Genomic DNA, 27561 nt, shown 5'->3' on the forward strand with positions numbered 1-27561 from the left:
GCTCTGCCACGGGGGTCAGTGGGTTTAGGTCAGCCCCAGTGCTCTGCCACGGGGGTCAGTGGGTTTAGGTCAGCCCCAGTGCTCTGCCACGGGGGTCTGTGGGTTTAGGTCAGCCCCAGTGCTCTGCCGTGGGGGTCAGTGGGTTTAGGTCAGCCCCAGTGCTCTGCCATGGGGGTCAGTGGGTTTAGGTCAGCCCCAGTGCTCTGCCGTGGGGGTCTGTGGGTTTAAGCCAGTCCCAATGCTTTGCTATGGGGTCAGTAGGGATGGGACAACCCCAGTGCTCTGCCATGGAGGTCAGTGGGTTTAGGTCAGCCCCAGTGCTCTGCCGTGGGGTCTGTGGGTTTAGGCCAGTCCCAATGCTTTGCTATGGGGTCAGTAGGGATGGGACAACCCCAGTGCTCTGCCATGGAGGTCAGTGGGTTTAGGTCAGCCCCAACGCTCTGCTGTAGGGTCAGTAGGGATGGGTCAGTCCCAGCGCTGCGGCTGCAGGGCTGCCTTGTGGGGCCGTGGCTACGGCTGCGCTCAGAACCCGCTTCCCCGCTTTCGCTTCCCCGCAGCTCCGCGGTCCGTCCCGGGAGCGCAGGACCGGGACTGCCGCTGCCGCCGGGTCGGACCGGGGTCGGGGCGGGGGGTCGGAGAGAGGGCAGAGAGTAGGGAGGGGGGAGGGGTTGAGGGTGGGGGCCTATCGGGGGTCCGCAGAACGCGGAGAGCGCGGAGGGGTCGCGGAGTTCCGGAGCGCGGAAGGCCCGGGAGCGGCAGCGCGGCCGTCGGGGCGCGGGGCGGGGACCCTCCGGGCGCCGTCGCCGAAGTTTCCCTCCGCCCTCCGCTCCCCTCGCACAGCGCTCCCCGTTGCCATGACGACTCCTTAAACTAACGCCCCGCTGCCGGCGGCGGGGGCCGAGAGCGCGGAGGATCCGCCGCGATCCGCCCCGTTCGCCCCCGCCCGCTCCGCGCTGCGGCTCTCCGGCCGCGCCGCGGCTATGGTGGGTCGGGCCCCGCAGCCCCGCAGGTATCAGCGGCCACGGGGGGCGTGGGGGAGGTGGACGGGGGCGGCGGGGGATGCTCTGCCCCGCGCAGCGCTCCTCGGGCCGTGGGGTGCGCGGGCACGGCGCTCCGTGGGGCTCCGCGGGCCGTGGGTGGGGGGAGATGTGAGCGTTATGGGGAATTTGGGGGAAGGGGGTCCGTGGGCGGCCGGAGCCTTGGGGCCGGGCTTTGTCTGCCGGGAACCGTGCGGGTCCCCACGCGGGACGGGTGCCCGGGTGGGAGGTGGAGCGGCACAGAGGAGGGGGGTGCCCCGGTTGGGGGCCGTCCGGAGCGGGCGTGAATTCGGGCCGTGGTGGGGAGTCGGCGGTCGGGTTTCGGAGTGAGGCTGCGGTGTGAGCTGGGATGCGCACACGGGGTGGCAGCCGTCGGGGTTTGCGGCGGGAGGTGTTGGGACCGGAGCCGCGGCTGTGGCACCGCTGTGCTGGGGGGTGAGGGCCGCGAGGGGCCGAGGTGGACTGGAAAGAAGGGCTGTGGCTGTAGGGAGGCTGGGGGAAAAGGGCTGAGATTGAAGTGCGTTGAAATGTGCTGGGAGATGCAGTGATATGGATGTATGGGGAAGGGGCTGTGGTTTGTGGTCGGGTGTGTAGACTTTCCTATGAGAGTGGTGAGGGGCTGGAACAGCTGCCCAGAGAGGCTGTGATGCCCCGTCCATCCCTGGAGGTGTTGGAGGCCAGGTTGGATGGGGCCCTGGGCAGCCTGGGCTGCTGTGAAATGGGGAGGTTGGTGGCCCTGTATGTGGTGGGGGGTTGGAGCTTCGTGATCCTTGAGGTCCCTTCCAACCCTGGCCATTCTGTGGTTCTGTGCTTCTGTATGCTGGGCAGCAGGAGCTGTGCTGGCAGCGTGCAGGGCTGCGGTGTGCATCAGACAGGGGCTGTGATGCCTGCAGGGCGCTCCAGAAGCACTGAGGCAGCGCAGGGAGACTGGCTGGTGAGGGCACATCACAGCTCTCCTAACAGGTCTGACATCTGTGCGTGCAGACCTTGGCCCTGGGCTTTGCACGCAGTGCTCCGTGCTCCATTTTTCCACGTGTTCTGTGCTCAGTTTGTGAGCAACGAAATGCGTGCGGTCACCAACTCCTCCCTGGGTTCTGCTGGGTGATACACCGCTCCAGGACCTGGATGGGCTGATGGGTTCTGCTGTCCTCAATGTCCTGCTGGGAAAATGAAACTGTGCTGCTCTAATCCTGTCCTCAAACTGGGTCAGGGGAGAAGCAGACTCCAGAGCTGGAGTACTGATGTTCAAGGTGCTCCGTGCCGGGATGGAAGCATGGAGCAAATTGGGTTTGAGCCGGAGCCAAACGTGCTGCTTGAGGCTATGGATGCACGGCTGCGTCGCTTCCATGCAGGCAGTGCTTGCAGGGAAGCAGGGATGGTTCCTCGGGGGGCACGGCAGGGTCCTCCCCTCCCAGAGCTCCACCAATCTCACTTGGAAACTTGTGATGTCTCCCTCGGTGGCGGCGTGCAGTGAACAACACGTGTGGCAGCACAGCGCACGGTTTCGAGTCTTGTTTGCTGAATTGAAGTCGTGCTTACGTTTCTGACAAAGTTCTGGTGCCCACGGTGAGGTCTGGGCGCCCGCTTGGAGTGTGTGGGGTATGCAGAGAAGGGGGTGAAGTGGGGAAGGGGCGCAAAGGGGAACGTTGCTGAGTTCTTTGTTCAGATGACAGCCCATTCTTTTGAAGAGGTGATACGTCGTGTGACACCCGAGCGTTCCCAGCGCTGTTGGTTTTGGCTTGAGGGTGAGTAATGTGTAGTATTTCTGTGTTGCTCCATGCATTCAGTCGTAGAGGTGTGACGAGGAGGGGATGAGCGAGGAAGGAAGGAGGTTGGTGCTACCAGGATTGGGGTGGGATGAGGTCACCCCACCAGGGACCACCATGTCCTATGCCTGGCTCGGGGGGCGGCGGAGTCACAGCCACCCCAACGGGGCACAGAGCCGTGGGGTGGGATCTGGGATAAGGGAGGCCTCGGAGCTGAAACGAGCACAAAGAGCAAATTGCCATCCCACTCCTAAAGGCAGCTGAGCTGCTGTAACTGTGACAACGGGCGCAGGAGATCGGCTCTGCTGGCAAAGTGGGGAGGGGGACCAGTGCTGGCACTGGGGGAACCTCCCAAGGCTCAGCCCAACCACTGTGGGATCGGCTGCCCCGGCTGCTGGCTGTGTAACTGGAGAGGAGCTCTGCAGCATTAAATATTGACAGATCCTCTGTGGCAGCAGCAATGTGAGTTTGTGATGCCGGATGTTCTGTCGGGATGAACGGCTCTGGGGGGCACCGGGCTGATCTCTGGGGCCTGCAGAGCTGTGTGTGAGGAGCAGCTCGGGCTTCCTGGCCTGAATCCTTCTGCTTTTTACACACATCCTCAGTGGAGACTTAAAGAATGGCAGGAAGTGCAGCACGCACCCGGCGCAGCCCATGGCTGATGCTGATGGAGCCTGCATGGCACAAGGCTTTTATAGCAGGGCTCCTCTGGGCCTCGATCTGCAGGGACCGCAGATCCCGTTGTGATGACAGGCATGGGGGCTCCACCATGGGCAACGGGTTGGCCTCTTCTGTAGGGCTTAGGGCTGTGGGATGGCCCCTTCTGTAAGGCTTGGGGATGCAGGATGGTCCCTTCTTTAGGGCTTGGGGCTGTGGGATGGCCCCTTCTGTAAGACTTAGGGATGTGGGATGGCTCCTTCTGTAGTGCTGGGGATGTGAGATGGCCCCTTCCGTAGAGCTGTAGGGCCTGGAGATGTGGGATGGCCCCTTCTGGAAGGCTTAGGGTTGCGGGATGGCCCCTTTTGTAGGGCTTGGGGCTGCAGGATGATCCCTTCTGCAGTGCTGGGGGATGTGGCATGGTCTCTTCTGTAGAGCTTGGGGATGCAGGAAGGCCTCTTCTGTAGGATTTGGGGCTGTGAGATGGTCTCTTCTGTAGGGCTTGGGAATGGGGGATGGCCCCTTCTGCAGGGCTTGGGGATGCGAATGGCCCCCTCTGTAGGGCTTGGGGCTGTGGGATGGCCCTTCTGTAGGGCTGGAGGGGACATTTCAGGGCTGTGTGTTGGAGGCAGCACACGGCATTGCTCCTCCGTGGGGCTGTGGGACACCTCAGCAGGCTGAAGGTGTCCATGTGAGCCCCGGCTGCAGGCATCTCTGTGAGCCCCATCAGCCCCATGGCGGCCCTGGGGACGTCTCTCCATGCATTCCTTCAGCCCTCTGAGAGAGGAATCTCCAGATGCTCCCCGGCTCCCACCTCTCTTAGGGGCAGCATCACTTCTGCTCTCGCTTTGGTGCTGCTGGGGACCGGCTGCCGTGATGGCTGCAGGCCCTGCTACCCTGGAAGGGGAAGAAGCTGGGTGAAAAGGAGCGAAATTTGGGTATCCACAGCAAAAGAGTCAAACTGAGGCCATCGAACGGGAAGGACAGAGCAGCCCCACAGGGCTCCCATTGAGTCCCTCACCAGCAGCAGACTCCTTGGGGACCGGGCTGATGCACAAGCAGCAGTCTGAACACATTGCGGATCATCTGCATAATTTATTCCTCTTGTGAAGAGTTTAATTTATCAGGCCCAATAATAAACTCATACATCTCTGCCTGTTATCAGAGCTGGAAGGAGATGCTCGTGCTCTTAGCGTTGAATTTATCCCTGGAGCTGCTTCCCGTGCAGACCGGTGCCGTGACATTATGGGATGCACGCTCACATGGCCGGTGCTGTGCCGCGTCTCCGTCATGGGAGGGGACAGGGATGGGAAGGAGGGGAATATCCAGACCTGGCCATGGCTGAGCTCCAGCCCTCTCTGCCCTCCCATGAGAGTGGCACCAGCTCATAAGGAGCAATATGAGGAGTTTCCTTTCTCAGCTCCAGGTTCCACTGCACTTTCTGTTACCCTGAGATGAAAGCAGCAGAAGTGCCGTCTCCTTTCTGTTCAGGATGGCTCAGCCTTTCATCTGGGCCCCTTCTTGTTATTCTCCTTTCTGGGGCGGCCATCGCTGCTCCTTCTCACAGCAGTTTTCCCACTCCTGCTTCCCGTTCCTCAGTCCCCCTGGTGCTGTAGGTTTTGGCAGAGCCCCAGTGTCCACCCTGCACCTCACTCAAGCCAGCACTGTCTGCAGTGCCCACGGGGGCCTTGGCTGGTGGCACAGGGTGCTTGGCCAATTGAGCTGGAAGCCCTGGGACTCTCTGGGCTGCCTCATCCAGGAGCAGCAACCTCAGCCCTGGGCCTCAGGGTGTGCTCGGGGGGAGGCTCCCATACCCCAGGCTGCTCCCCATGCCGAGGTGGTCGGGTTAACCTTCCTTGTGATGCTCACATGGAAGCCCAAAGGGTGTGGAGTGGGGATGGGCATTGGGGCTGTGCCACTCATGGTGACACAGAGCCACGCTGTGCAGCTCCAGCCCAACCCCACTGCGCTCAGGGCTGGGGCTGCCTGAAGCAGTGGGGTGAGTTGGGGGCACAGGCTGCAGGAGGAGCCTTTGGTGGATGGGGAGCTCCTGCTCTGCATCACCACACAGTGCCTCATTCCCGTGTCCTAATTGCAGCCTGTGAGTCTGCTTGCAGCACTGGCAGCGGTGGGGCACAGGGGTGAGGGCTGCTCTTTCTCTTTGGGCAATGCTGTGTGCTGCAGTGAGTGATCTGGGGCTGTGTGTGGTGGGCTGCGTGAGTGTCCCACCCCCTGCCCCCCTGTGCCCAGGTTGTCCCCTCTCCATCCCCAAGCTCTGCAAGGCCGGACCTGCCCAAGTTCGTTCTCCCTGCAGGCACAGCGGTCCCTGCCCCAGCACTGCCTGTCCCAACCTCGGTGTTCCCAGGGCTCAGGGATGGCAGCAGGACACAAATGTGCCCCGTGTTGTGTTTGTTCAACACAAACAACGGTGGTAGATTTCCTCTGTGTCAGCAGCACAGCTGTCCTGCGAGCCTTCTGCAGTGTGAGGGCAGCAGGGTGGTGACAGCTGTGTCCGGAGCGAGGTGCCATGGGCCCCCTGGGACCTCAGGGCGTCACTTTACAAAGGCACAATAGCAGCTGGGTGAACTGCAAGGCCCACGGTGCCTCTGCTGTCGGGTGCTGGAGTGCAGCTTGTACGATGTTAAAGCCTGGTGGCACCCACTGTGATGCACCACGGACAGAAATGGGATCCTGGCAGCCGCCCCTTCCTCCCCAGCACCTTACACCGCCGACAACCATCTGCGGCACAACAAGAAATCCCAAGCCATACATTTTTAATTTTCTACAACACAGCAGCCATTTCAGCCACTCACCCAGAAAGGATCTTTAATGAGAAGCGAGGAGAGAGGGCGCACACATTTCCAGCGCGCAGGAGAGCCGAGGCACTATGGAAACACTCTGCTCCCTCCCGGCTGCCTGCCGCTGCTCCGAGTTCAGCCCGGAGAACTTCCCTGCACTGCTGGAGGTGGGCTCTGCTGCTGCCTGAGCTGTGAGCCCACCGCTGGCACTGCTGGGCTGGAGGCTCTGCTGGAGGGGTGGGAGAGGCACGTGAGGTCCCTCCTGCTCCCTGCTCTCTTTCTGTGGCTCTTGGGGAGCTGTGTTTTGCTCAGGCGTAACCTCACCGTGCTGTGCCATGGGCTGGCAGTCCCTCAGCCTGCAGGGCACAGGGGGAGCCCCTGGGGCACGGCGTTGCTGTGAGCATCCTCCAGTGGCCTGGGGGTTTGCTCTGGGATGCTCCAGTTCCCAGGTTCAGGACCTGTGGGGTCCCCACATCTCCCTGCCATCCCAGGGAGGACATGGGTGTCGCGTGGCTGGGGGTCTGAGTGGGGTGCACTGCACTGATGCTGTCCTTGCTGTCTGTTGTTTGCAGGTTGATGAGGAGGGAGTGCTGTGACCCCGTGCCTGTGACAGTCGTTTCAGGTAAGCACTGTGCTTTCCTACCCTTCCTGCCTTGGGGAATGCCCCAGGCCTGCCAGCACAGCGGTGAGGATGGTGAGGGCCCCGCAGCCCCCACCTGGGGGGTGGTCTGTGTGGGGCAGTGGGGATGGGGACCTGACCTCTTCCCTGGGACGGCAGCGTGGAGGGCTGAGGCCTGGGAAAGGATGGAGCATGTTGGACTGAAGGGGACGGGGCGCATTCAGGCAGGCAGTAAATGATGCAGAAGCAGCCATGAGTCAGGAGCAGGACATCGCAGCAGGATGCACCTCGAGGAGAAAGGGCCTGGGGAAACAGCTGAGTGGGGCCTGCCTGGCCCATCCCATCAGGATGCAGAACGTCCCATCTGATGGGATTCCCCAGGTCCACCCAGCTGAGATCCGGGATCTCTGGGACAAACACCACTGCTCTCAGAGGACAGGAAGCTCCTGGTCACCTCGTTGGTATGGTGCTTCTTCCAGCCCCAGCTGCTCAGGTGCTGCCGTGTGCCATGGGGCTTCTCCTGCCCTGCCCAAAGCTGCCAGAGCCTCTGGAAGCAAATTAATGATGGGGGGTGTGTGAGGAATTCCAGGAGCAAGATGGGGGTGCGTGCTTCCTCCCAGTGCACTGAATGGATGTGGGCAGGGGAGGGATGCAGCACTGCTTACTGGGTCTGTGATACGGCCAGAGCGTGGCACAGAGAGGGAATGGCGCAGCCGGAGCTGCTCCGGGAATGCAGGGATGTGGGGAAGCACATGGGATGAGCCGGGGAGCCCATGGCTGGTGGAGCTGTAAGACCCAGCTGGGGGAATGCAAGAGAGAGGTGACCAGTGGGAGTGGAAGGCAGCAGGTGGCAAACGTCTGCCCTTGGTTTGGATCCCGTCCCCTGCTTGGTGGAGGACCCGACTTCCACCCCGATCTCCGCCCTTCTCCTCCTGCTTGCTCCTCTCAGCAGCCTTCTCCTTCCTGGGGGTCCCGTGGTGCCCAGCCCTGAGCCCAGCCCACCCCCCTTCCTCAGGCAGTTCCTGCCCATAGGGGTCTGTTGGGTGCTGGTGCTGCGCGCTGTGTGCGTGCACACTGAGGGGGTGCTCCCACCTGCTGCTCTGTGCCCCAGTGCAACAAGTGCTGGGCTTGAGAGGAGCCCAGCTTCTGCCCCATCCCCTGTCGACCCCATTCTCTGCAGGCATTTGCCACGTGTGCATCCTTTAAGTCCCACTTTAGGGTGGGGGCAAAAACAGAGGGACCTCCGCGCATGGGCTGACCCCACGGACACCTCTGTGGGGCTGAGGTTCAGGAAGAGCAGAGCCAGGCGTGCAGCCCAAAGCTCATGGTGGGTGTTGGGGTGAAGGCATGGAAGCAGGGGCTGGAACAAAGGAAACGTAAAACGCTGAGGAACAAGAATAGCGAGGTGCTTTTTTACTGAGCGTGGGTCTGCATTCAGCAGGCGCTTTTCACAGCCTGCAGCTTCCTCCCAGGGCCCCTACGACACGTTGCTGCTTCACCCTGTGAATCCTGCTGGTAATTCAGGCTGTGTGTGCAGGGCTGCGTGGGCTCAGCAGCGTGGGCTGTGCTGCGTGTTCCCGTGCAGGGGAGGGCAGTGCTGTGTGGGCTGTGCTGAGCTCTTCCGTGCAGGGGAGTCGCTGTGCTGTGCTGTGCTGTGCTGTGCTGCCCTGTGCCATGCAGTGCTGCTCCATGCCATGCAGTGCTGTACTATGCCATGCAATGCTGCCCCATGCCATGCCATGCTGCTCCATGCCGTGCTGTGCCATGCTATGCCATGCAATGCTGCTCCATGCCACACAATGCTGTGCTATGCCATGCAATGCTGTTCCATACCGTGCAATGCCATGCTGTGCCATGCAATGCTACACCATGCCATACAATGGTGCTCCATGCCATGCCATGCTGCTCCATGCCATGCAATGCCATGCTGTGCCATGCCATACTGCTCCATGGCATGCAATGCTGCTCCATGCCACACAATGCTGTGCTATGCCATTCTATGCTGTTCCATACTGTGTAATGCCATGCTGTGCCATGCAATGCTGCTCCATGCCATGCAATGCTGCTCCATGCCATGCAATGCTGCTCAGTGCCATGCAATGCCATGCAATGCCATGCAGTGCCATGCTGTGCCATGCAATGCTGCTATGCCATGCCATGCTGCTCCATGCCATGCTGTTCCATGCTGTGCCATGCAATGCTGCTCTGTGCCATGCAGTGCTGCTTCATGCCATGCAGTGCTGCTCCATGTCATGCCATGCTGCTCAATGCCATGCAATGCTGCTCCATGCCATGCTGTTCCATGCTGTGCCATGCAGTGCTGCTCCGTGCCATGCAATGCTGCTCCATGCCATGCCATGCTGCTCCATGCCATGCAATGCTGCTCAGTGCCATGCAATGCCATGCAATGCCATGCAGTGCCATGCTGTGCCATGCAATGCTGCTATGCCATGCCATGCTGCTCCATGCCATGCTGTTCCATGCTGTGCCATGCAATGCTGCTCTGTGCCATGCAGTGCTGCTTCATGCCATGCAGTGCTGCTCCATGTCATGCCATGCTGCTCAGTGCCATGCCATGCTGCTCCATGCCATGCTGTTCCATGCTGTGCCATGCAGTGCTGCTCCGTGCCATGCAATGCTGCTCCATGCCATGCCATGCTGCTCAGTGCCATGCAATGCTGCTCCATGCCATGCTGTTCCATGCTATGCCATGCCATGCTGTTCCGTGCTATGCCATGCAATGCTGCTCCGTGCCATGCCATGCTGCTCCGTGCCATGCAGTGCTGCTCCGTGCCATGCAATGCTGCTCCATGCCATGCTGTTCTATGCTATGCCATGCAATGCTGCTCCGTGCCATGCCATGCTGCTCTGTGCCATGCCATGCTGCTCAGTGCCATACAGTGCTGCTCCGTGCCATGCAATGCTGCTCCGTGCCATGCAATGCTGCTCCGTGCCATGTCATGCCATGCTGCTCCTGCTGTGCAATGCTGCTCAGTGCCATGCGATGCTGCTCCAGCCATGCCATGCTGCTCCGTGCCATGCCATGCTGCACTGTGCCATGCAATGCTGCTCCATGCCATGCCATGCTGCACTGTGCCATGCAATGCTGCTCTGTGCCATGCAATGCTGTGCTGTGCTACACAGTGTTGCTCCATGCCATGCAGCCCCATGCTGTGCCATGCAGTTCTGTGCTGTGCCATGCAACTCTGCACTGTGCCATGCCATGCCGTGCCATGCTGTGCAGTGCTGCACTGTGCCACGCAATGCTGCACTGTGCTGTGTTGTACCAGGCAGCTCAGGGCCACAAAGCAGCTGTGCAGTTAGTGGCACTTTCTGGCAGCGCTGCAGGGCTGTGCCAGCTGCCTGAGCACAGGCTGCCAGGTGCTGGGCAGTGCAGTGAGCTCGAGGTGTTTTTGCAATGAGAGGTGAGCATTTTTCCAAGCTGTTCTTCTCTTGCCTTGTGTGTTCAGTGAAGTTAGCCCAGCCTGTCCGAGAGGGCATCCACAACTCACATCTCCACGCTGTGGCAGCATCATTTCTGAACACTTAGCAGCAGATTGCTGCCCGGAAGGCAGCTCTCTGACCGAGACCTGATTTGTCCTTCATGCTCAGCAGCAGAGCAGCAGATCCCAGTGGGAGAAGAACTCTGGGAAGCTGGGCTGGGCCAAGGCATTCCCAGTGCAGGGCTTTGTGCCTAATCCCAAGGGCAGCCCTTGCCTGGGGGATGCAGGGGAACTACAGCTGAGCTTGGAGTCTGGCTCTGTCCTGCTCAGATCTGTCCTGCATGGCTGCAGCCTGCAGTGCCCCTGGGTGCTGCTGGGAGGGGTGGGACGGGGCTGGAAGCGATTAGCCTCAGCCTCAGACAAGCAGATGGAGGCGGCATTATCCTATTAACGGGGCTAAGCGGGGCATCAGAGCAGTGCAGGGCCCCGCTGGTGGGTCCTGGGCTCCTCCAGCAGCAGGATGGCTTTCTGGGGTGGCTTCCCACCCAACGGCAGCTCCGGGTAGCGGCTGCACCCGGGCAGCACCGAGTCCCCAGGAACAGGTCAGGTACAGCCCTCCCAGCCCTGCACCCTGCTGCAGGGGCCCAGAGCATCGGTGGGGGATGCAGGGGGGGCAGAACTCCCATGAATGAGGGGTGTGTTGGTGAGCTGAGCCAGGGGGTGGTGATGGGACCCTTCCTTTGGTGGTGGTGGTGGCGGTCGGTGTGGCGGCGGTGGGGTGGGCTGGGTACTCTGGGGAGGTTTTGGGTTCCCTGCTTCTCACTGCCTTGTGCTCAGTGAAGAGAGCTCAACGCTGTGCCATTGGGCAAAGGAGGCTGGAGTGAAGGAGGGGTTGGTCTCCATGCGCAGGGAATGGGGATGGGAGGGGAGGGGATGGGCTCAGGGTGCAACGGGGAGGGTCGGGTTGGAATTGGGAACAACCTGTGCTGCAAAGAGCGGTCAGCACTGCACAGCTGCCCAGGGCAGCGGGGAGCCCCCATCCCTGGGGGTGTTCAGTGAGCACAGGGATGTGGCACTCGGTGGGATGGGTTCAGGTTGGACTGGGGATCTCAGAGCTCTTTCCCAGTCTCAGCGATTCCGTGATACTTGCAGCAGGTATGGGGCTATCCTGTGGTCTGTGCAGCCCTGTCTCCATGGGGCAGTGCTGGCTACCAGCTGGGTCAGGCTGGGCTGTGGCATCACCGCACTCCATGGGATTTGGGCTGCACTGCTGTGGGGCTGTGCTGCTCCACAGGGGCACAGAGGTGCACGCTGAGATGCAGTTGGATGTGCAGGAACCTAAAGCTCAGCTTTGCTTGTCCTTGGGCTGTGCCACCTCTGTGTGCTGTGTTCGTGCCCAGCTGTGCCCAGCAGTGCTGTGGGAGGTGTGAGGCAGCAGCTGGCTGTTCTGATCGTGGTGGGGCAAGCACTGGGCTCTGCTCCTCTCAGCTGCATCCTTGCATGCATCTGGCCTTGGAGCTGTGTGTGTGGGGCCGGTTCTGGGCTCTGACATAGGGTGGGAGGAAGCTCTCAGCACACAGCTCCATCCGTATGTCCCTATGGGTGCAACCTGCAGCGGGCAGCACCTGGACACGGGATCTGGGACCCCACGAGGTGCACAGGGCTCTGCACGTGCTGCTGAGAGCGTGCAGCCTCAGTTACCAAGGTGACCGTGTTAAGTGATGTTCCTATGGCTACGTGGCTACGCACCGCTGGTGCCGGAGTTACTGTGTGGGGGTGCAGAGCCCCCTGTTGTGGTGTTCCTGAGTGAGGCTGCTCTCATTGCAGCCATCCCCCCCATTGCACCACTTTCCTGGTGCTGGGTGGTTCTCGGTGCTGGGTTGCCCCAGGTAAGGGGCTCTGCACACCCGGAGGGCCCAGGGCTGCTCCCTGTGCCTGGCAGGGAATTGGACACTCCTTTGGGATGGGCTCAGTCTCTGCATGGGAAAGGGGGTCCTGGGGTTCCCACTATGGCATCCCCGGATCCCTGTGTGAGCCCTGCCTGCTCCCTTGAGCTGCCTACCTGGCACAGAGAGCTCTCAGGTCCTGGATGCATCCTGGGGCAGTTCTGCATAGTATGGCCAACGGCACCAATTCTGAGCATGTGCTGTGCTGCGTAAAGAAAGGGCAGCCAGGGAGGAAGGATTGTGGTCCTGACATAGCAGGGGTTGTAGGGCAGGATTACCCCAACCCTGAAGGTGCTCAAAGCCAAGCTGGAGGGAGCCCTGGGCAGCCCGAGCTGGTGGGGGCACATAGCCCACAGCAGGGCATGGAATCAGATGATCAAATGGCTTGAGAGAAGCCCTGAGAAAGATTTTTGGGTGTCAGTGGACGAAAGACACAACATGAGCTGACAGTGTGTGCTGGCAGCCCAGAAGGCTGAGCAGATCATGGGCTGCACCAAGAGAAGTGTGACCAGCAGGTTGGGTCATGCGTGGTTCTATGATCTTACTGCCTGTAAGGTTCCTTCCAGCAGAAGCCATTCTGTGATTCTGTGATCTCCTCACAAGGGGGTGAACTTGGGGAGATGAATCAGAGAGGGAACATCTGGGAGGAGGTTCTCCACTCTGAGTGGAACCCAGAGGCGAAGGGATGAGACCAGGATGCTCCCAGCCCCAAACTGCCTGAGGTGCAGCTGCTCTTGTGCCAGTCCTGGACCTGTTCAAACAGGGTTGGGAGCAGCCAGAGCACAAGCAGCAGCTCCAGGGGTCTGTGGCACAAGCCTGGATTTCGGAGGCCATACAAAGATGTGGACAGAGGGATTTCTGCCTTTCTGTGGGCAGGTGGCAGGGGACAGCAGGACGGCTGGCTGGGAAACAAGGTGCCTGCTGCTCCAAGGCTGTGCCAGAGGGACCCCCGGCAAACTGCACTGCAGTGCACTTTGGCCACCTGCACAGCTCTGAGCTGGGGCTGTTCAGGGTTCCCTGCTCCCTCTGCTAAGCACTGGAGCACAGGAGAGCCCGGTGTTGCTGGGTGTGCTTTCACACAGTGTTGGGTGCTGCTCCTCCTGCTGCCCCCGGTTGGGGTCTGCACCGCACCGCTGTCACCTTGAGAAGGACAGCACTGGAGCCATGGGCTCCCAAATGCTGCAGGAGTGGCCTTTACCCCTCCGCCCATCCCCAGTGACCCAGTAACCCTGGCAGGCAGAGAGAGGGAAAATCTATTGGCAGCAGAATTACCCATGGAGCCTGGAGGACGCTGTGGCCACCGCAGGCTGATCGGCGAGCCAGCCCCTCTCCCTCTCCTGTTTCCCATCTCTCCTCATTTGCTCTGTGCAGCAGTGTGGGGCTGTGAGTGTGCTGCTGTGTTCCCACCACCCAGCCAGGCACAACGTTTTGCTCAGCCCGTCTCTGTCCTACGTTCCTGGGTGAAGGAGATGCTGAGAGCTTTCCTGGATGTGCTGTCATCCCTCTGCTGGGTGCAGGCAGAGAGCAGCCCTGACAGTCGAGGGCTGGAGGGGCTGTGATGGTGCTGAGCTCTGTGCTACCCCCTCTGATGTGGTGGTGGGAGCCTGGCTGAGCTGGCTGCCCTGCTTTCTATCGCAGCATTAGCCACAAATCATAGAATGGCCTGGATTGAAAAGGAACACAATGACCATCAGGTTCCAACCCCCTGCTGTGTGCAGGTCACCAACCAGCAGCCCAGGCTGCCCAGAGCCACATCCAACCTGGCCTTGAATGCTTGCAGGGATGGGACATCCACAACCTCCTTTGGGCAACCTGTGCCAGCGCCTCACCACCCTCTGTGTGAAAAACTTTGTGCAAGCTGCCTGCCTGCAAGGCAAGGAGCAAACACCCGGACAGCTGCTGGGACAAATTGCCCACGCAGTGCCTGTCCTGCACCTCAGCACGGGGTGGGCATGGACGCAGCATGGCCCGAGGATGGGGCTGCATGCAGAGCCTGCACACACTGGTGCCTTGATCACCTCTAGAGGATGATGCAGAGGACGGGGCTGTGCTGGTGCAGGCTGGGGCTGGGTGAGCAGCCCACGTTGGGATATGGGAGCCTCGGCAGCCTCATGGCACACCAAGCTCTCGGCCCCACGCTGGGGTTAAGCAGTGCCATCCCCCCCTGCCCCCATCCCCCCCCCAGTGAAGGCCAAGCCTTCCGCAGCGCCCACAGCCATCGACCGAGCTCCAGCTGCAGCTGCAGCCGCCCCTGGTAAATCAGTAACTGGTGTGTGTGTGAGCCAGGCACTGCGTGTCCCATGGGCATCGCCAGCCAAGCGCGAGCGGACGCTCCCCGGTCCTTTGAGGTGAGGGCTGAGTCCCTGCGGCCGCGTTTGTGGGGGGGGGGGGGAGCTCAAGGTGACCCTGGGGTCCCCTGGGCCTGGGGAGCATAGGGGTGACGAGGAGTTTGCACAGCACCTGCACACAGCGCTGGGTTTCGTGCTGCTGTTGGGAGCCGGGCGGCTGCTGGAGCAGGGGCTGGTTGCTGGCTCCGGAGGGGTGAGCATTGCTTGGGGCTCTGAGTCTGCAGCATGGGGCTGATGGGGCAGGTTGGGGGGTTAGGGGTCTGTCACCTCATGCTGGTGCAAGTGGTGGCTGTGCTTCCCTGTCCTGGTGCAGATCGTGGCTGTGCTGCCCTTCGTGTTGCAGACAATGGCTGTTCTGCCCCGTCCTGGTGCAAATAATGGCTGTTCTGCCCCATCCTGGTGCAGATAATGGCTGTGCTGCCCCGTCCTGGTGCAGGTGGTGGCTGTGCTGCCCCATCCTGGTGCAGGTGGTGACTGTGCTGCCCCATCCTGGTGCAGATAATGTCTGTTCTGCCCCATCCTGGTGCAGATAATGTCTGTTCTGCCCCATCCTGGTGCAGATAATGGCTGTGCTGCCCCATCCTGGTGCAGGTGGAGGCTCTATTGCCCTGTCCTGGCGCAGGTGGAGGTGGTGCTGCCCCGTCCTGTTGAAGGTGGTGGCTCTACTGCCCTGTTCTGGTGCAGATAATGGCTGTGCTGCCCCGTCCTGGTGCAGGTGGTGGCTGTGCTGCCCCATCCCCAGAGCAGCTCTCTGAGTGCTGCCCTGGAGGAGCTGGGTGCAACCTCAACTTGTTGGCCCTTCCAGCAGCAGCTCTACCCCAGGGCATGGGGACACTTCAAAGAATCACAGCATCACAGAATTGTAGGGGTTGGAAAGGACCTCCAGAGCTCATGGAGTCCAACCCCCCTGCCAAAGCAGGTTCCCTACACCAGGTCACACAGGTCAGCATCCAGGCAGGTCTTGAACATCTCCAGAGCAGGAGACTCCATCACCTCCCTGGGCAGCCTGCTCCAGTGCTTCTTTGCACCCACCTGGCAGCGATCCCCTGGCAGCACCCTGAGCTTCCCCTTGGTTCTTCTTGCAGTGGTGCTGCCCCTACCCACACCCCTTAGTGCTGCACAAGGAGCTCTGGAGCACCGGGACGGGGTGCAGCTCATGTCCTGCAGGAGATGTGTGACCATGGGACAGAGCTGGGGCAAACACATCTCCTGCAGAGCAGCACCGCCAGGTCCTGCTGCTGCCACCTCCCCCAGGAATGCAGCACCTGTGCTGGAGTGCAGCCATCTGCATTCTCCTGTGACCTGCCCTGGCACTGGCATGCCCGGAGTTGTCTGCCTGCTCTCAAAGGAGCTCCCTTTTGCTCCCACGTTGTACTTGTAAGCTTTCCCTTGGCCTGGAAACATTGCTGCTGCTGCTGTGCAGCTTCCAGCTGCTATTATCCTTGTTTCCTCTCCTTTGCTCCACAGCAGAATGTTTGCAAGACCGCTGCTTGCACCAGAGCTGAGCTCTCCCTGTGATGTGCATGGGGATGGTGTGGGTTTGAAGCCCAGCAAGCCACGGGAGCCATGCAGGGCTCTCCTTTGGAGCTCTGCTTCATTCCCTGTGTGTGCCCAGAGCAGCCCCAGGGCTGCAGCCCCAATCAGGGCAGAGCTCTGCTGTGCAGGAGGACACTGCAGCAGCTGCCCAGGCTGCAGAGTGAAGTTGGAGTGTGGGTCTGAGTGCTGCCTGTGATGTTCATGCAAACAAAGGAGGGGAGAGGATCTGTGCCGGCCGCCAGATAATGCTGTCACATGGATAGGGGAAACTAGCCGTGAATGTGTGGGCTAGAAATTAGGCCATCGTGCTCCATCATATCAGAGAAGGATCTGAAACAGCTTTCCAGGAAGAGGAAAGAGGATGAGAGGAGGCCCAGAGAACAGAGTTTGGAAAAATGGCTTCAGAAGTGGCCCCTGGCTGCAGCAGCCCTGGCCTGAGGACAGGGAGAGCAGCCCCGTGACCCCACTGTGGAGTTAGGCTTTCACCCCATGCTGGGGACCCTACCTCCCACTTTGCCTTTCCTGCCCTTCCATGCCCTGGGCTGCTTGCTTTCTTCAAGCCCTTTCCTCATGCACTGCCCTGGGTCCCATCGCCATGGGTCCCAGCACCATAGGTCCCATCACCCTTCTTCCCACTACCCTGTGGGTCCCACCACCCTGTGTTCCATCACCCTGGGTCCCATCACCCATCTTTCCACCACCCTGGATCCCATCATCCTTCTTCCCATCACCCTTAATCCCATCACCCATCATTCCACCACCCTGTGGGTCCAATCACCCTGGCTCCCATCACTCTGGATCCTGCTGCCCTGGATCCCATCACCCTTCTTCCCACTACCTTGGGTCCCATCATCTGGATCCCATCACCCTTAATCCCACTGGCCTGGATCCCACCACCTTGGGTTCCATCACCCTTCTTCCCACCACCCTGGGTCCCACCACCCTGTGTTCCATCACTCTGGGTCCCATCACCTATCTTTCTATCACTCTGTGGGTCCAATCACCCCGGGTCCCATCGTTTTGGATCCTGCTGCCCTGGATCCCACCACCCTTCTTCCCACCACCCTAGGTCCCATCATCCTTCTTCTCACCATCCTGGGTCCCATCATCCTTCTTACCACCACCCTGGGTCTCACCACCCTGGGTTCCATCACCCTGGGTCCCATCACCCATCTTTCCACCACCCTGTGGGTCCAATCACCCTGGGTCCCATCGCTCTGGATCCTGCTGCCCTGGATCCCATCACCCTTCTTCCCACTACCCTGGGTCCCATCATCTGGATCCCATCACCCTGGGTCCCATTGCCCTTGGTCCCATCGCCATAGGTCCCACCACCCTTCTTCCCACCACCCTGGGTCCCACTACCCTGTGTTCCATCACTCTGGATCCCATCACCACCCTTGGATCCCACTATTCTGGATCCCATCACCATAGGTCCCATCATTCTTCTTCTCACTACCTTGGGTCCCATCATCTGGATCCCATCACCCTTAATCCCACTGGCCTGGATCCCACCACCTTGGGTTCCATCACCCTTCTTCCCACCACCCTGGGTCCCACCACCCTGTGTTCCATCACTCTGGGTCCCATCACCCATCTTTCTATCACTCTGTGGGTCCAATCACCCCGGGTCCCATCGTTTTGGATCCTGCTGCCCTGGATCCCACCACCCATCTTTCCACCACCCTGGATCCCATCATCCTTCTTCCCACCACCCTGGGTCCCATCACCCATCTTTCCACCACCCTGTGGGTCCAATCACCCTGGGTCCCATCGCTTTGGATCCTGCTGCCCTGGATCCCATCACCCTTTTTCCCACCACCCTTGGTCCCATCACCCTGGGTCCCATCACCCATCTTTCCACCACCCTGTGGGTCCAATCACCCTGGCTCCCATCGCTCTGGATCTTGCTGCCCTGGATCCCATCACCCTTCTTCCCACTACCCTGGGTCCCATCATCTGGATCCCATCACCCTGGGTCCCATTGCCCTTGGTCCCATCGCCATAGGTCCCACCACCCTTCTTCCCACCACCCTGGGTCCCACTACCCTGATTTCCATCACTCTGGCTCCCATCACCACCCTTGGATCCCACTATTCTGGATCCCACCACCATAGGTCCCACCACCCTGCGACACGGTCAGTGGGCACTGTGGGGTCAGGTTGGCTGATCTTAGAGGTCTTGTCCAACTGGCATGATTCCATGATTCAATGATTCTATGACATTGGGAGTGATGAAGAGAGGCTGTAATTAGGGGAACAGAAGAGGTGGCTGCAGCAGCACTGCACAACCTGTCATTGCAGTGGGTGTCGGGGTGTCCCAATGAGTGGCTCTACGTGGGCTGTCACCTTGGTGCCACGCAAACCCCACTGCTGAGCAGTGATTTCCTTTGGCAGAAGCATTACTGATCTGTTCCTGTCACTATAAAATCTTCCTGAAAGATTTTATAGCTCCCTTTGATGGCTTTTTATCCATTTTTCCCGGCGTTAGGATAAGACTCATTGGATTATAATTTCTGAGATTTTGAGTCTTTTTTCAAGATAAGTGATTTTTTTTTCTTTTTTTCCTTCAGCAGAGAAGTTGATTTAATAAGAGAAAATGAATGTGAATGACTCTGCAAGTCTGTAATGGAGTTTGGGGGGGGGGGGGGGATGCGTTTTTCCCAATCACTCGGATCTGAAACATTATTGGGAGCTAATGAGGTACCAGAAGATTTGAGACTGGGGGGGGGTGAAGCCAGAATATTACTGACAATTACCATCTGGAGCGTTTAATTTCTCCCCGTGGTGAAATAACGAGGCAGGGAAAAAAAAAAAGAAAAAAGGAAAAAAAAAAAGGAAAGAAAATAATTGAACAGCAAGGACGGAACGGAGCGGAGCGGAGCAGATGCGGCACCGCTGATGTCCCCCGGCAGCCACGCAGCACAGCTCTCCCCTGTGTCATCATGGGCTTCCTTCCTTGTAGAAGCAGGACTTCCTGCTGCTCCTCAGCTTCTTTTGGGTTGGAAGAGCCCTGTAGGATCACTGAAGTTGGGAAAGAGCTCTGAGATCCCCAATCTGACCCCAACCCACCCCACTGCCCACGTCCCCCAGTGCCACAGTGCTCACCGAACACCCCCAGGGATGGGGGCTCCCCGCTGCCCTGGGCAGCTGTGCAGTGCTGACCGCTCTTTGCAGCACAGGTTGTTCCCAATTCCAACCCAGCCCTCCCTGTTGCACCCTGAGCCCATCCCCTCTCACCCCATTGCTTCTCCCTGGGAGCAGAGGCTGACCCTGCATGCAGAGCTGCTGGTGCCCGGAGCGTTGCAGCTCTGGGTTTCTCCTCCCAGCCTCCAGTCATTCCTGCACCAAATGCAGCCTCAACTGCTGACTCCCTGCTCTGCTTCCCCTTTTTTTGCCCTCTGCCCTTTGTTCCAAAGATATTTTTGCCTGCTCCCTTCCTGGCCGTTCGGACTCCATTGTCTCCTGAGCTGCCGGAGGTCTCAGCTGGGCTCACAGTGACTCACGGCCATTCCATCCGCTTCCTCCCCTCTCCAGCCCCACCTCATCCCCTGACTCACAGCCCAGAGCCCGGCCTGTTCTCTACAGCCCTCACCTTTGCTGCTGATGAGCTGCAGCCCTTGGTCCCAGAGCCACAATCTCTCAGCCCAGTTGAGCTCTCCAAAGCAGCTCCCTCGTGCCTTTACCCAGAGCCTGGCAGACCCTGCACTGTGCATGGCGACCTCCCGTTGCTCCCATCCCCTCTGTCTGCCCCACTGCCCTGCAGGGAGCAATTCCCAGACCCCAGGAGAGGTGCTGCGGCACAGGCAGCCCCACTGGGACATTTTGGGGTTTCTGTGCTGCTGGGCACGAGCATAAACTCACACCTTAAAGCCGGTTTATATTTGGGGGTGACTGAAACTGATGTCACTGTGCTCCCATCCAGACACACAGACCTGAGCCGTGTTGGGGATGAGGGCAGCCCGTGCTGCAGGGAAGCTGCTGAGCCACAGCTCTCCAGCACTGCTGTGAAGGTGTGGGTGGCAGGAGCCCAGAGATGGGGCCAGTTGCTCCTGACATGTTCTCATTCATCACCCCTGACCCAGGATCTCAGTTTTGGGGCTGGTGCTGCTCTCATGCTCCAGAACCCCTTGGGCTCCTGCTGTGTCCCAGGGCTCTGGGTCCCCGGGTGCAGCCTCCCCTCTCTGTTCCCATCTCTGTTGCTGTGGATGCTTGGAGCTGATGATGTTCCAGAGGGGAGTGCTGGGGGCCAGGCTGCTCACAGAGCAGGGCTCTGGCTGGGGTGGGAGGGCTGGAGGAAGCACCATTACTCATTTCCTGGACAGATCCAGGCCGTACCGTAAATCTCTCAGCTCTCAGTGGTTTGGGGGCTATTTCTGTTTGAGGATTGTCATCTAGATTAAAGCCTTGAATCCCAGCCAGCCACGGACCGGACACAGCCCCATGCACAGTCCTGCAGGGCTCAGCCCTCATCCATCTGCTGTTGGCAGGGCAGCCCCCATTCCTGCCCGGGAGTGAGGACCTGACTGCCAGGAGCTCTCCCTGACAGGAGAACGGGCAGAAATAGCAGCCCATGGTGTGGCTGCTTGCATCTGTGCTCCACGTGTGGGAGCTGACGGCAGCTGTGCTGCCAGCAGAGCCTGGAGGTGGCAGCTCCCACTGGGGCAGATCTGTCTGTCCCCAAAGCTGGGTGCTGCTGTGCACTGTTGTCCACATTTGGGTGCGTGTTGGTTAGTGTGCATGGCCTCGTCCCAGCACTGACAGCCTCAGGGAGCTCACAGCGGGCAGCGCTTGGGCACCCACAGGAGGAAGAGTTTGTGGGGCAGGAACCAAGGCTGTGTTTTAACACAAGGCAAAGTGTTGAGCCCTGCTTGTTCTGCTGGTATCCAGCCTCCTTCATGGGGATCTCCTTCAAAGGGGCCAGGCAGGCACTCCAGGAGTGATGGTGTGTGAGTGGAGATGGAAGACCGGCGTTGCAGATGGGGCAGAAACCGTGGTGGTGGTGTGGGGATGGGAAGGGGCACACACGTGGGTGATGGCACGGAGAGAAGGAAGCTGATGGGCACAGGAGCAGAGCCTGGGATGGATGTGCGCTCTGCCCCCAGCACTGTGCCTGGCCCCAATGCTCTGGGTGTCCCTGTGTCTGTGGTGGGGCTGCCTGCTCCCTGGGATGAGGAGGGGTCTCTTCTGAGTGCGAGTCACTGCCACGGGATCGATGCCCACCCTGGCACCTACACAGGATGGGGGTTGGCCCCTTGCTGGGAGGGGGCCATCAGTGGGGTCACAGAATCACAGAATGACAGAATGGCCCCGGTTGGAAGGGACCTCAAGGATCATGAAGCTCCAACCCCCCCCCGTGCAGGGCCATCAACCTCCACATTTCATAGCAGCCCAGGCTGCCCAGGGCCCCATCCAACCTGGCCTCCAACACCTCCAGGGATGAGGTGGGGCATCCCCAAAATGTCCTTGGGATGGGGATTCCCCTGTGGGGTGGGAACGGGCCCCTGTGGGGTGGGAACGGTCCTGCGCAAGACCCTGGGCATGAAGATCCCCATTGGGGGTTTCCCTGTGAGATCCCTGCCATGGGGCGTAGGGGTGTCCCCACAACGATTCCTGCTTTGTAGGGTCGGGTTCCTCACGGAGAGACCCGAAATGAGAATCCCTTTGTACAGCGGGGGGGAGGGGGGGGGGGGGGGGGGTTGGGGTCTGTGCATTAGGGACGCCCGTGTGCCGGGGGGGGGGAGAAGAGGGGGTCCCACCGGGGATGCACGGCGCGGTCCCCACTCACCGCCTGTCTCCCGCAGGGCCCCCGGGGGGGCTGTGAGCGCGGCCCCCGGTGCCGGTGCCGGTGCCGGCCGCCCCGCCGCGCCGCACGGAGCATGCCTCTGAGCCCCGCCGGCAGCAAACATGAGAGCCCGGAGTCGCCGCCACCAGAGCCGCCGCCGCCACCGGAGCGACAGCCCCGCGCCTCCGCCGGGGAGCCGGGCTCCGGCCTGCGGGAGGAGACGCGCCTGGACCCGATCCGCGGCCCCGCCGGGCCCCGCTCCCCCAAGCTGGCGGCCCCGGCGCGCATGGAGGAGCCCGCGCCCGGCGCCATCGTCGTCCGCATCGGCATCCCCGACCTCCAGCAGACGGTGAGTGCGCGCCCGGCCACGACCCGCACTGCACCGCATCGCTCCCAGCCCCGCACCGCGTCGCACCGCTCCCGGCCCCGACCCACACTGCGCCTGACCCCGCACCGCCGCTCACCGCACCCGTCCCCGACCCCCCTCTCCGACGCTGCCCGGCAAACTTCGCTGTGCCGCGGCCGCGTACGGGGCCGGCAGGACGGCTTTCGGTGCTGCTGCGCTGCCGGTGCTGCTGCGTTCTCCCGCTCCCCACCTCCCCGCTCCCGCTGCTCGCGGAGCCGCGCAGGGACGCACACGGCTGCGGCGAACCCTTTCCCCGCTGCGCTCCGGGGCCGGCAGCGCACCGCCAGCTGCCCGGGAAGGGGGCACGGGGCTGGAGGGGGGGAGGGGGCACAGCTCCGACGCCGGCTGTGCCGCGGGTACCGGGCGGGTGCTGCGGTGTTGCGGCGTTGGGGATGGTGATGGATGGTGCGGGGTGCCCCGGTGCGGGGACGGCAGTGCGGCAGGAGGAGTGGGCGCGTGTCACCGGACGGGAGCTGAGGTGGCACCGGGCATCGAGCTGTGCGCCATGGGGAGCTGAGACAGAGCGGGTGGCGCTGGGGGCGCGGGGAGAAGCGGGTGCTCGGGGGCAGCCGTGGTCAGGGCAGAAGGATTGCAGTCACCGTGGATCTAATGAGGGCGCAGTGCTGGGGCAGCAGCTCGCCTGGCGGGGGCAGGAGGGGCTGCGCTGCCTCTGGATCGGATGGGTGCTGCGCTGCTCCTCTGCAGCCCGAAGCAGTGCCCTCGGGGACCGGCTTTCAGCTCCCCGTGCCAGCCCCGCCACACCGGCTCCTCTTCCCTCGGCCCCGTTCCCCTGTCCACAAACTGAGGCGTGGAGGAGCCGGTCCCCATCCTGCTGCAATTCTGCTGTGTACGGGGCCTGGGGGGGGACAGCCATAAGGATCTTGCGTGGTGTCCATCTCTCTGCCTCCCTGTTCCCTGGGCACTGTCTGCACCCCACTCCTGCTTGGTCTGTTGGGGAGTGTGCTGGGTGCTGGGGTCAGCCTGCTGATGGGGCTGGTGTGATTTTGGGGTCGGTTGTGGTGCTGGGGTCAGTGCTGGGGTCAGCCTGGTGCCGAGGTCGGTGTGGTGCTGGGATCAGCCAGGTGCTGTGCCATACTCCCACCCCTCGCTCCCTGCAATCCTGTGCTGCATCCAGGCCTGGTCCCGAGGTGAGGTGAGGCAACGTGGCTGTCCCAGACCCAGGTCCCCGAGCTGTGGGGGCAGTGGGCTGTGCCATGCAAAGCAGAGCATCTTGGCATGCATGAAGTGGGCTTTCCCATCCCATATCTCACTTCCCTGTCGATACCTCTCCAAGAGCTGATGAAACATTTCAGGACTGTGTTTTGGGAGCCAGAAGAGCCGGAGCCTCTGGGGAGCTGCGATGCTGAGGACGTTGCTCTGTGCGATGGGGATGTGGAGCAGGGCTGCGGATGGGAGCACGGCATGCTGGCATCTCGGCTCCAGCGTGGCGGCGGGACCGGCCCTCGAGTTTGCAAGTCGAGCTTCCCGGCTCTCCTGGGGTTTGTCTCCAAGGCTCTTTTAGGTTCCTTTGCAACTCTCCATCACTTCCTTTGTGCAGCTGAAAGCCTTTGAATTCACCGTTAGTGTGCTCCATTGTTAGGAGCGCATCTCCACCGCGGGCGGTGACCTCGTGTCGGGGAGGGCACGCTTTTCAGGCAATCGGCGCTTTGCGTCCTAACGGCAGGTCGGCGCCTCGGGTTAAACACTCTGAGCGGCCTGCAGTGGGGCGCCGTGTGGGTTGAGAGGTGAAGCTGCTCCGCAACCGTGCAGGAGCTGGAGAGTGGCCCCCGGGGGACGGGAGGGACAGGAGGGATAGGAGGGACTGCAAGGCGCTTTCCAACTGCAGACACAGCTGCAGAGAGCAGGTGGGGATGCGGCAGGGGGATGCAGGACTGAAAGCAGAGGGGCTGCACTGGGATGGAGAGGCTCAGTGACCAAAAGGAGAGCCTTCTTCATGCTTTGCAGAAGGAACCGGGGCATTCCCCAGCTTCACAACCAAGCAGCAAACCCCTCGGGTTGCTGATTAGGGGAGGCTGTGAACGATCCCTTCGTGAAGGGCAGAATGCGTGGGGCTGTGGGCACGGGGCGCCCTGCAGGGGTTGGGGTGGAGGTGGGGTGGCAGAGGGCAGTGCTCAGCGCTGCTCCTCCACGGTGCAGCATCTGGGACTGCGGTGAGGAGCCATGCAGTGCCTGCAGCTGTGTGTGCTGCAGAGAGCTCCTCTGGCCTGCAAGGCTTTCTGCTCAGCCGGGTGTTTTCGCAGCACCCTACGCTTCCTGTCCCCGTTCCATTCTCTTCCCACCAGGGTTTTGCAAAGCATTTCCTCGCTCTGGATCACAGAGTGCTGAGGTATCGCCCAGAAGCTGCTGTGAGGGTGGGCACTCTGCTGAGACCCCCCGAGGCTGAACGGAGCTGGGGCAGCTCGCACCCGTGGCCTGACAGCAGGTAGAAGGGCAGTTGGTGCAGGAGCTCGTGCTGCAGCACGGCCCTTGGGCTGCGTGGCAGCTGGGGAAGCCCCAGAGGAGCCGGATTGCTTGCATCCTGTGGAAGGATGTCCTGCAGTGACGCATCCTTCCTGCACTGGGGTCTGTGCTGGGGGGGGGTCTGCCTGCGTGAGGCTGCGGGGGGCCTGGGGTGTCCCTGTGCTGAGGGATGGAGCCTCTCGTCCTCCTCCGTGGCTTCATGAAGGTTCTGTGGTCCCTCTTCTCAATCTGGATGCTTCAGGATAATATTTTCTGCCTTGTTATCGCCTTAATGCAAATGAGGAAAGAGCTTGAAAAACAGCGCACAGAACATTGATTCTTCTGCTAAGCCAAGGGAAACCGAGGAATAAATTTTTCCTATTATAAAAGAGAGAGAGGCAAACTTTTTCCTGGACTCCTGCCCAGCCAGGGCTGAAGGTGAGAAGGAAGGCTGAGGGAGAGGGGTTGTGTCAGGCCATTTTTGTGGGGTTTGGTGTGAATTCAGTGTGGCACAAGCACACGTAAGCGACTGCGGGATGCAGATGTGTCTGCAGCAGGGTGAGGTGGGGATGTGGTGGCTCCGAGCTGTGGCCAACAGATGCCACTGCCCGACTGGGCTCCCACCACCCCTCTGAGCCCCCACCACCCAACTGAGCCTCCCACCATCTGACTGAGCCATCTGCCTCCAGATAAGCCGTCCTCCACCCAACTGAGCCCCCAACAACCAACTGAGCTGCCCACCACCCGTCTGAGCCACCGCATCCCAACGGAGCCCCCACCGCCCCATTGAGCCTCCAGCTTCCCAACGGAACCCCCTCCACCCATCTGAGCTCCCACCACCCAATTGAGCCATCCGCCCCCCAGCTGAGCCTCCCACTGCCCCAGCTGAGCCTCCAACGCTCCACTGAGCATCCCTCATCTCTCCACTGGGTCACCATCACCCCACTGAGCCCCCCTACCACTCCTCTGAGCCACCACCACCACCCTGCTGAGCAACCACATCCCAACTGAGCCTCCCACTGAGCCCCCACCACCCCAATGAGCCCCCACCACCCCGCTGAGCTGCCCACCACCTCACTGAACCACCCCTACCTACCCCACTGAGCCCCAAGTGAGCCTCCCGCTTTTCAACTGAGCCCCCTACCACCCAGCAGAGCCCCCACCACCCAACTGAGCCTCTCGCTGCCCATTGGCAGCATGGGGCCATGCAGTGCTGCCAATGGGGTGGGCTGGGGGTCTGCGTGCACCTTTATTGCTGGGGTCTGGATGCTGCAGTGGGGCTGTGTGATTGAGGGACCTTGGGGCTGATCAGGTTGTTTGCAAGAAGGAGTTGTTCTGTCTGCAAGTAGAAGGGCTTTTTTGTAGAGTACGCTGTCTGATGCTCTGCTTCCTAAAAGACAAACAGAGGAGTGGTGGGGACTGTAGGAAATACCTACGGGCACATCAGAGCCAAGAGTGCCACTGCTGTTTGCTGTGTGCCATGGTGACTGCACAGCACAGGCCTTGGGTATGAGGCTGATGCAGCCAGCTGTGGGTGCCACGTGCTGAGCACCCTGGTGCTGGTGTGGGTGCCTTAAAATCACAGAGTCGTGGAACGGTTTGGGTTGGAAGGGACCTTCAAAGGCCGTCTGGTCCCACGTGAGGAGGGACCCCTACAACTCCATCAGTGCTCAGAGCCCCATCCCCTGAGCGTGGGTGTCTGCAGGGATGGGCAGCAGCACCTCTCTGTGCAACCTCATCGCCCTCAGCATGAATCGTAGAACCATAGAATGGCCTGGGTCGAAAAGGCCCACAGTGCTCATCTGGTTCCAAGCCCCTGCTGTGTGCAGGTCGCCAACCAGCAGCCCAGGCTGCCCACAGCCACATCCAGCCTGGCCTCCAATGCCTGCAGGGATGGGGCATCCACAGCCTCCTTGGGCAACCTGTGCCAGTGCCTCACCACCCTCTGGCTGAAAAACTCCCACCTCATATCCAACCCAAACCTCCCCTGTCTCAGTTGTGGGGGAAGACCTTGCCCCTTATGTCCAGTCTCAATCTCCCCTCTTTCCCCCTTGCCCCTCATTTCCCCTTGTCCTATCACACAGACTCCACCAAGAAGGGCAGAACCGTTGAGCTCGTAGTAGCAGAAATCGGGATGAAAAGGATGAATGAAACCATCCTTTGTGCACGTGGGGAGCAGAAAAGCCAGCAGTGGAAATGGTAGTGAAAACCTGCCGGTGTGCGTGTGTGCGTTGGGCGACTCCCAAGGCTGTGTTGCTCTGGGGGGGTGCTGGGTGCTGGTGGGGGGTGAGGAGTCCCTGCTCTCGCAGTCAGCTCTGTGCTCTGATGTTGGGCAGGTCTGCCGGCTTACAAACCCATGCAGGGGACCGTGGGCTCCTCAGCATCGGGATACAGAGGCTGCAGCGGGATCAAAGCAGGAGGAGGAGCTCCTGGAGCAGGCTCTGAGCTGCTGGCACACAGCAGCACGGGCACAGCGAGGAGGAGGGGATGAGGAGGGCTCTGCAGATCCTTTCCCATCGGTGGGGTTCTCCCTGCCTGCTGATCCCGGCTGCTCCTCCAGGCACTGCTGCTTTTGGCTGCGGGATGGGGCAGTGGGGATCCAGGATGAAATTATCCCAAACACCTACAAGATTTATGAGCTTATAATCTATTTTTTGAAGGAGACACAAATGTGCCCCAGCGGATTTCTTCTCTTTTTCCCCCCCCCTGAAGTAGCAGTGACTGGCTGCTCCGCATCACTAAAACACAACTGAAAACAGAT

The 27561-nt window shown here is 60.8% G+C and overlaps 1 protein-coding gene across 1 annotated transcript in view; it reads left to right on the forward strand.

Annotated features, from left to right (window-relative positions):
- Window positions 1–14566: 14566 nt before the first annotated feature.
- Window positions 14567–27561, forward strand: part of SHANK3 (SH3 and multiple ankyrin repeat domains 3) — a gene marked incomplete at both ends in the record, with an annotated part of 295242 nt that continues 282247 nt past the window's right edge. The window contains 2 exons of the mRNA XM_079534115.1: window positions 14567–14614; window positions 21954–22283. Of these exons, the coding sequence (XP_079390241.1) occupies window positions 14567–14614; window positions 21954–22283 (378 nt within the window). The remainder of the gene's footprint in view (window positions 14615–21953; window positions 22284–27561) is intronic.

This window comes from Tetrao urogallus, assembly GCF_951394365.1.
Source record: "Tetrao urogallus genome assembly, chromosome: 1".
Lineage (NCBI taxonomy): Eukaryota > Metazoa > Chordata > Aves > Galliformes > Phasianidae > Tetrao > Tetrao urogallus.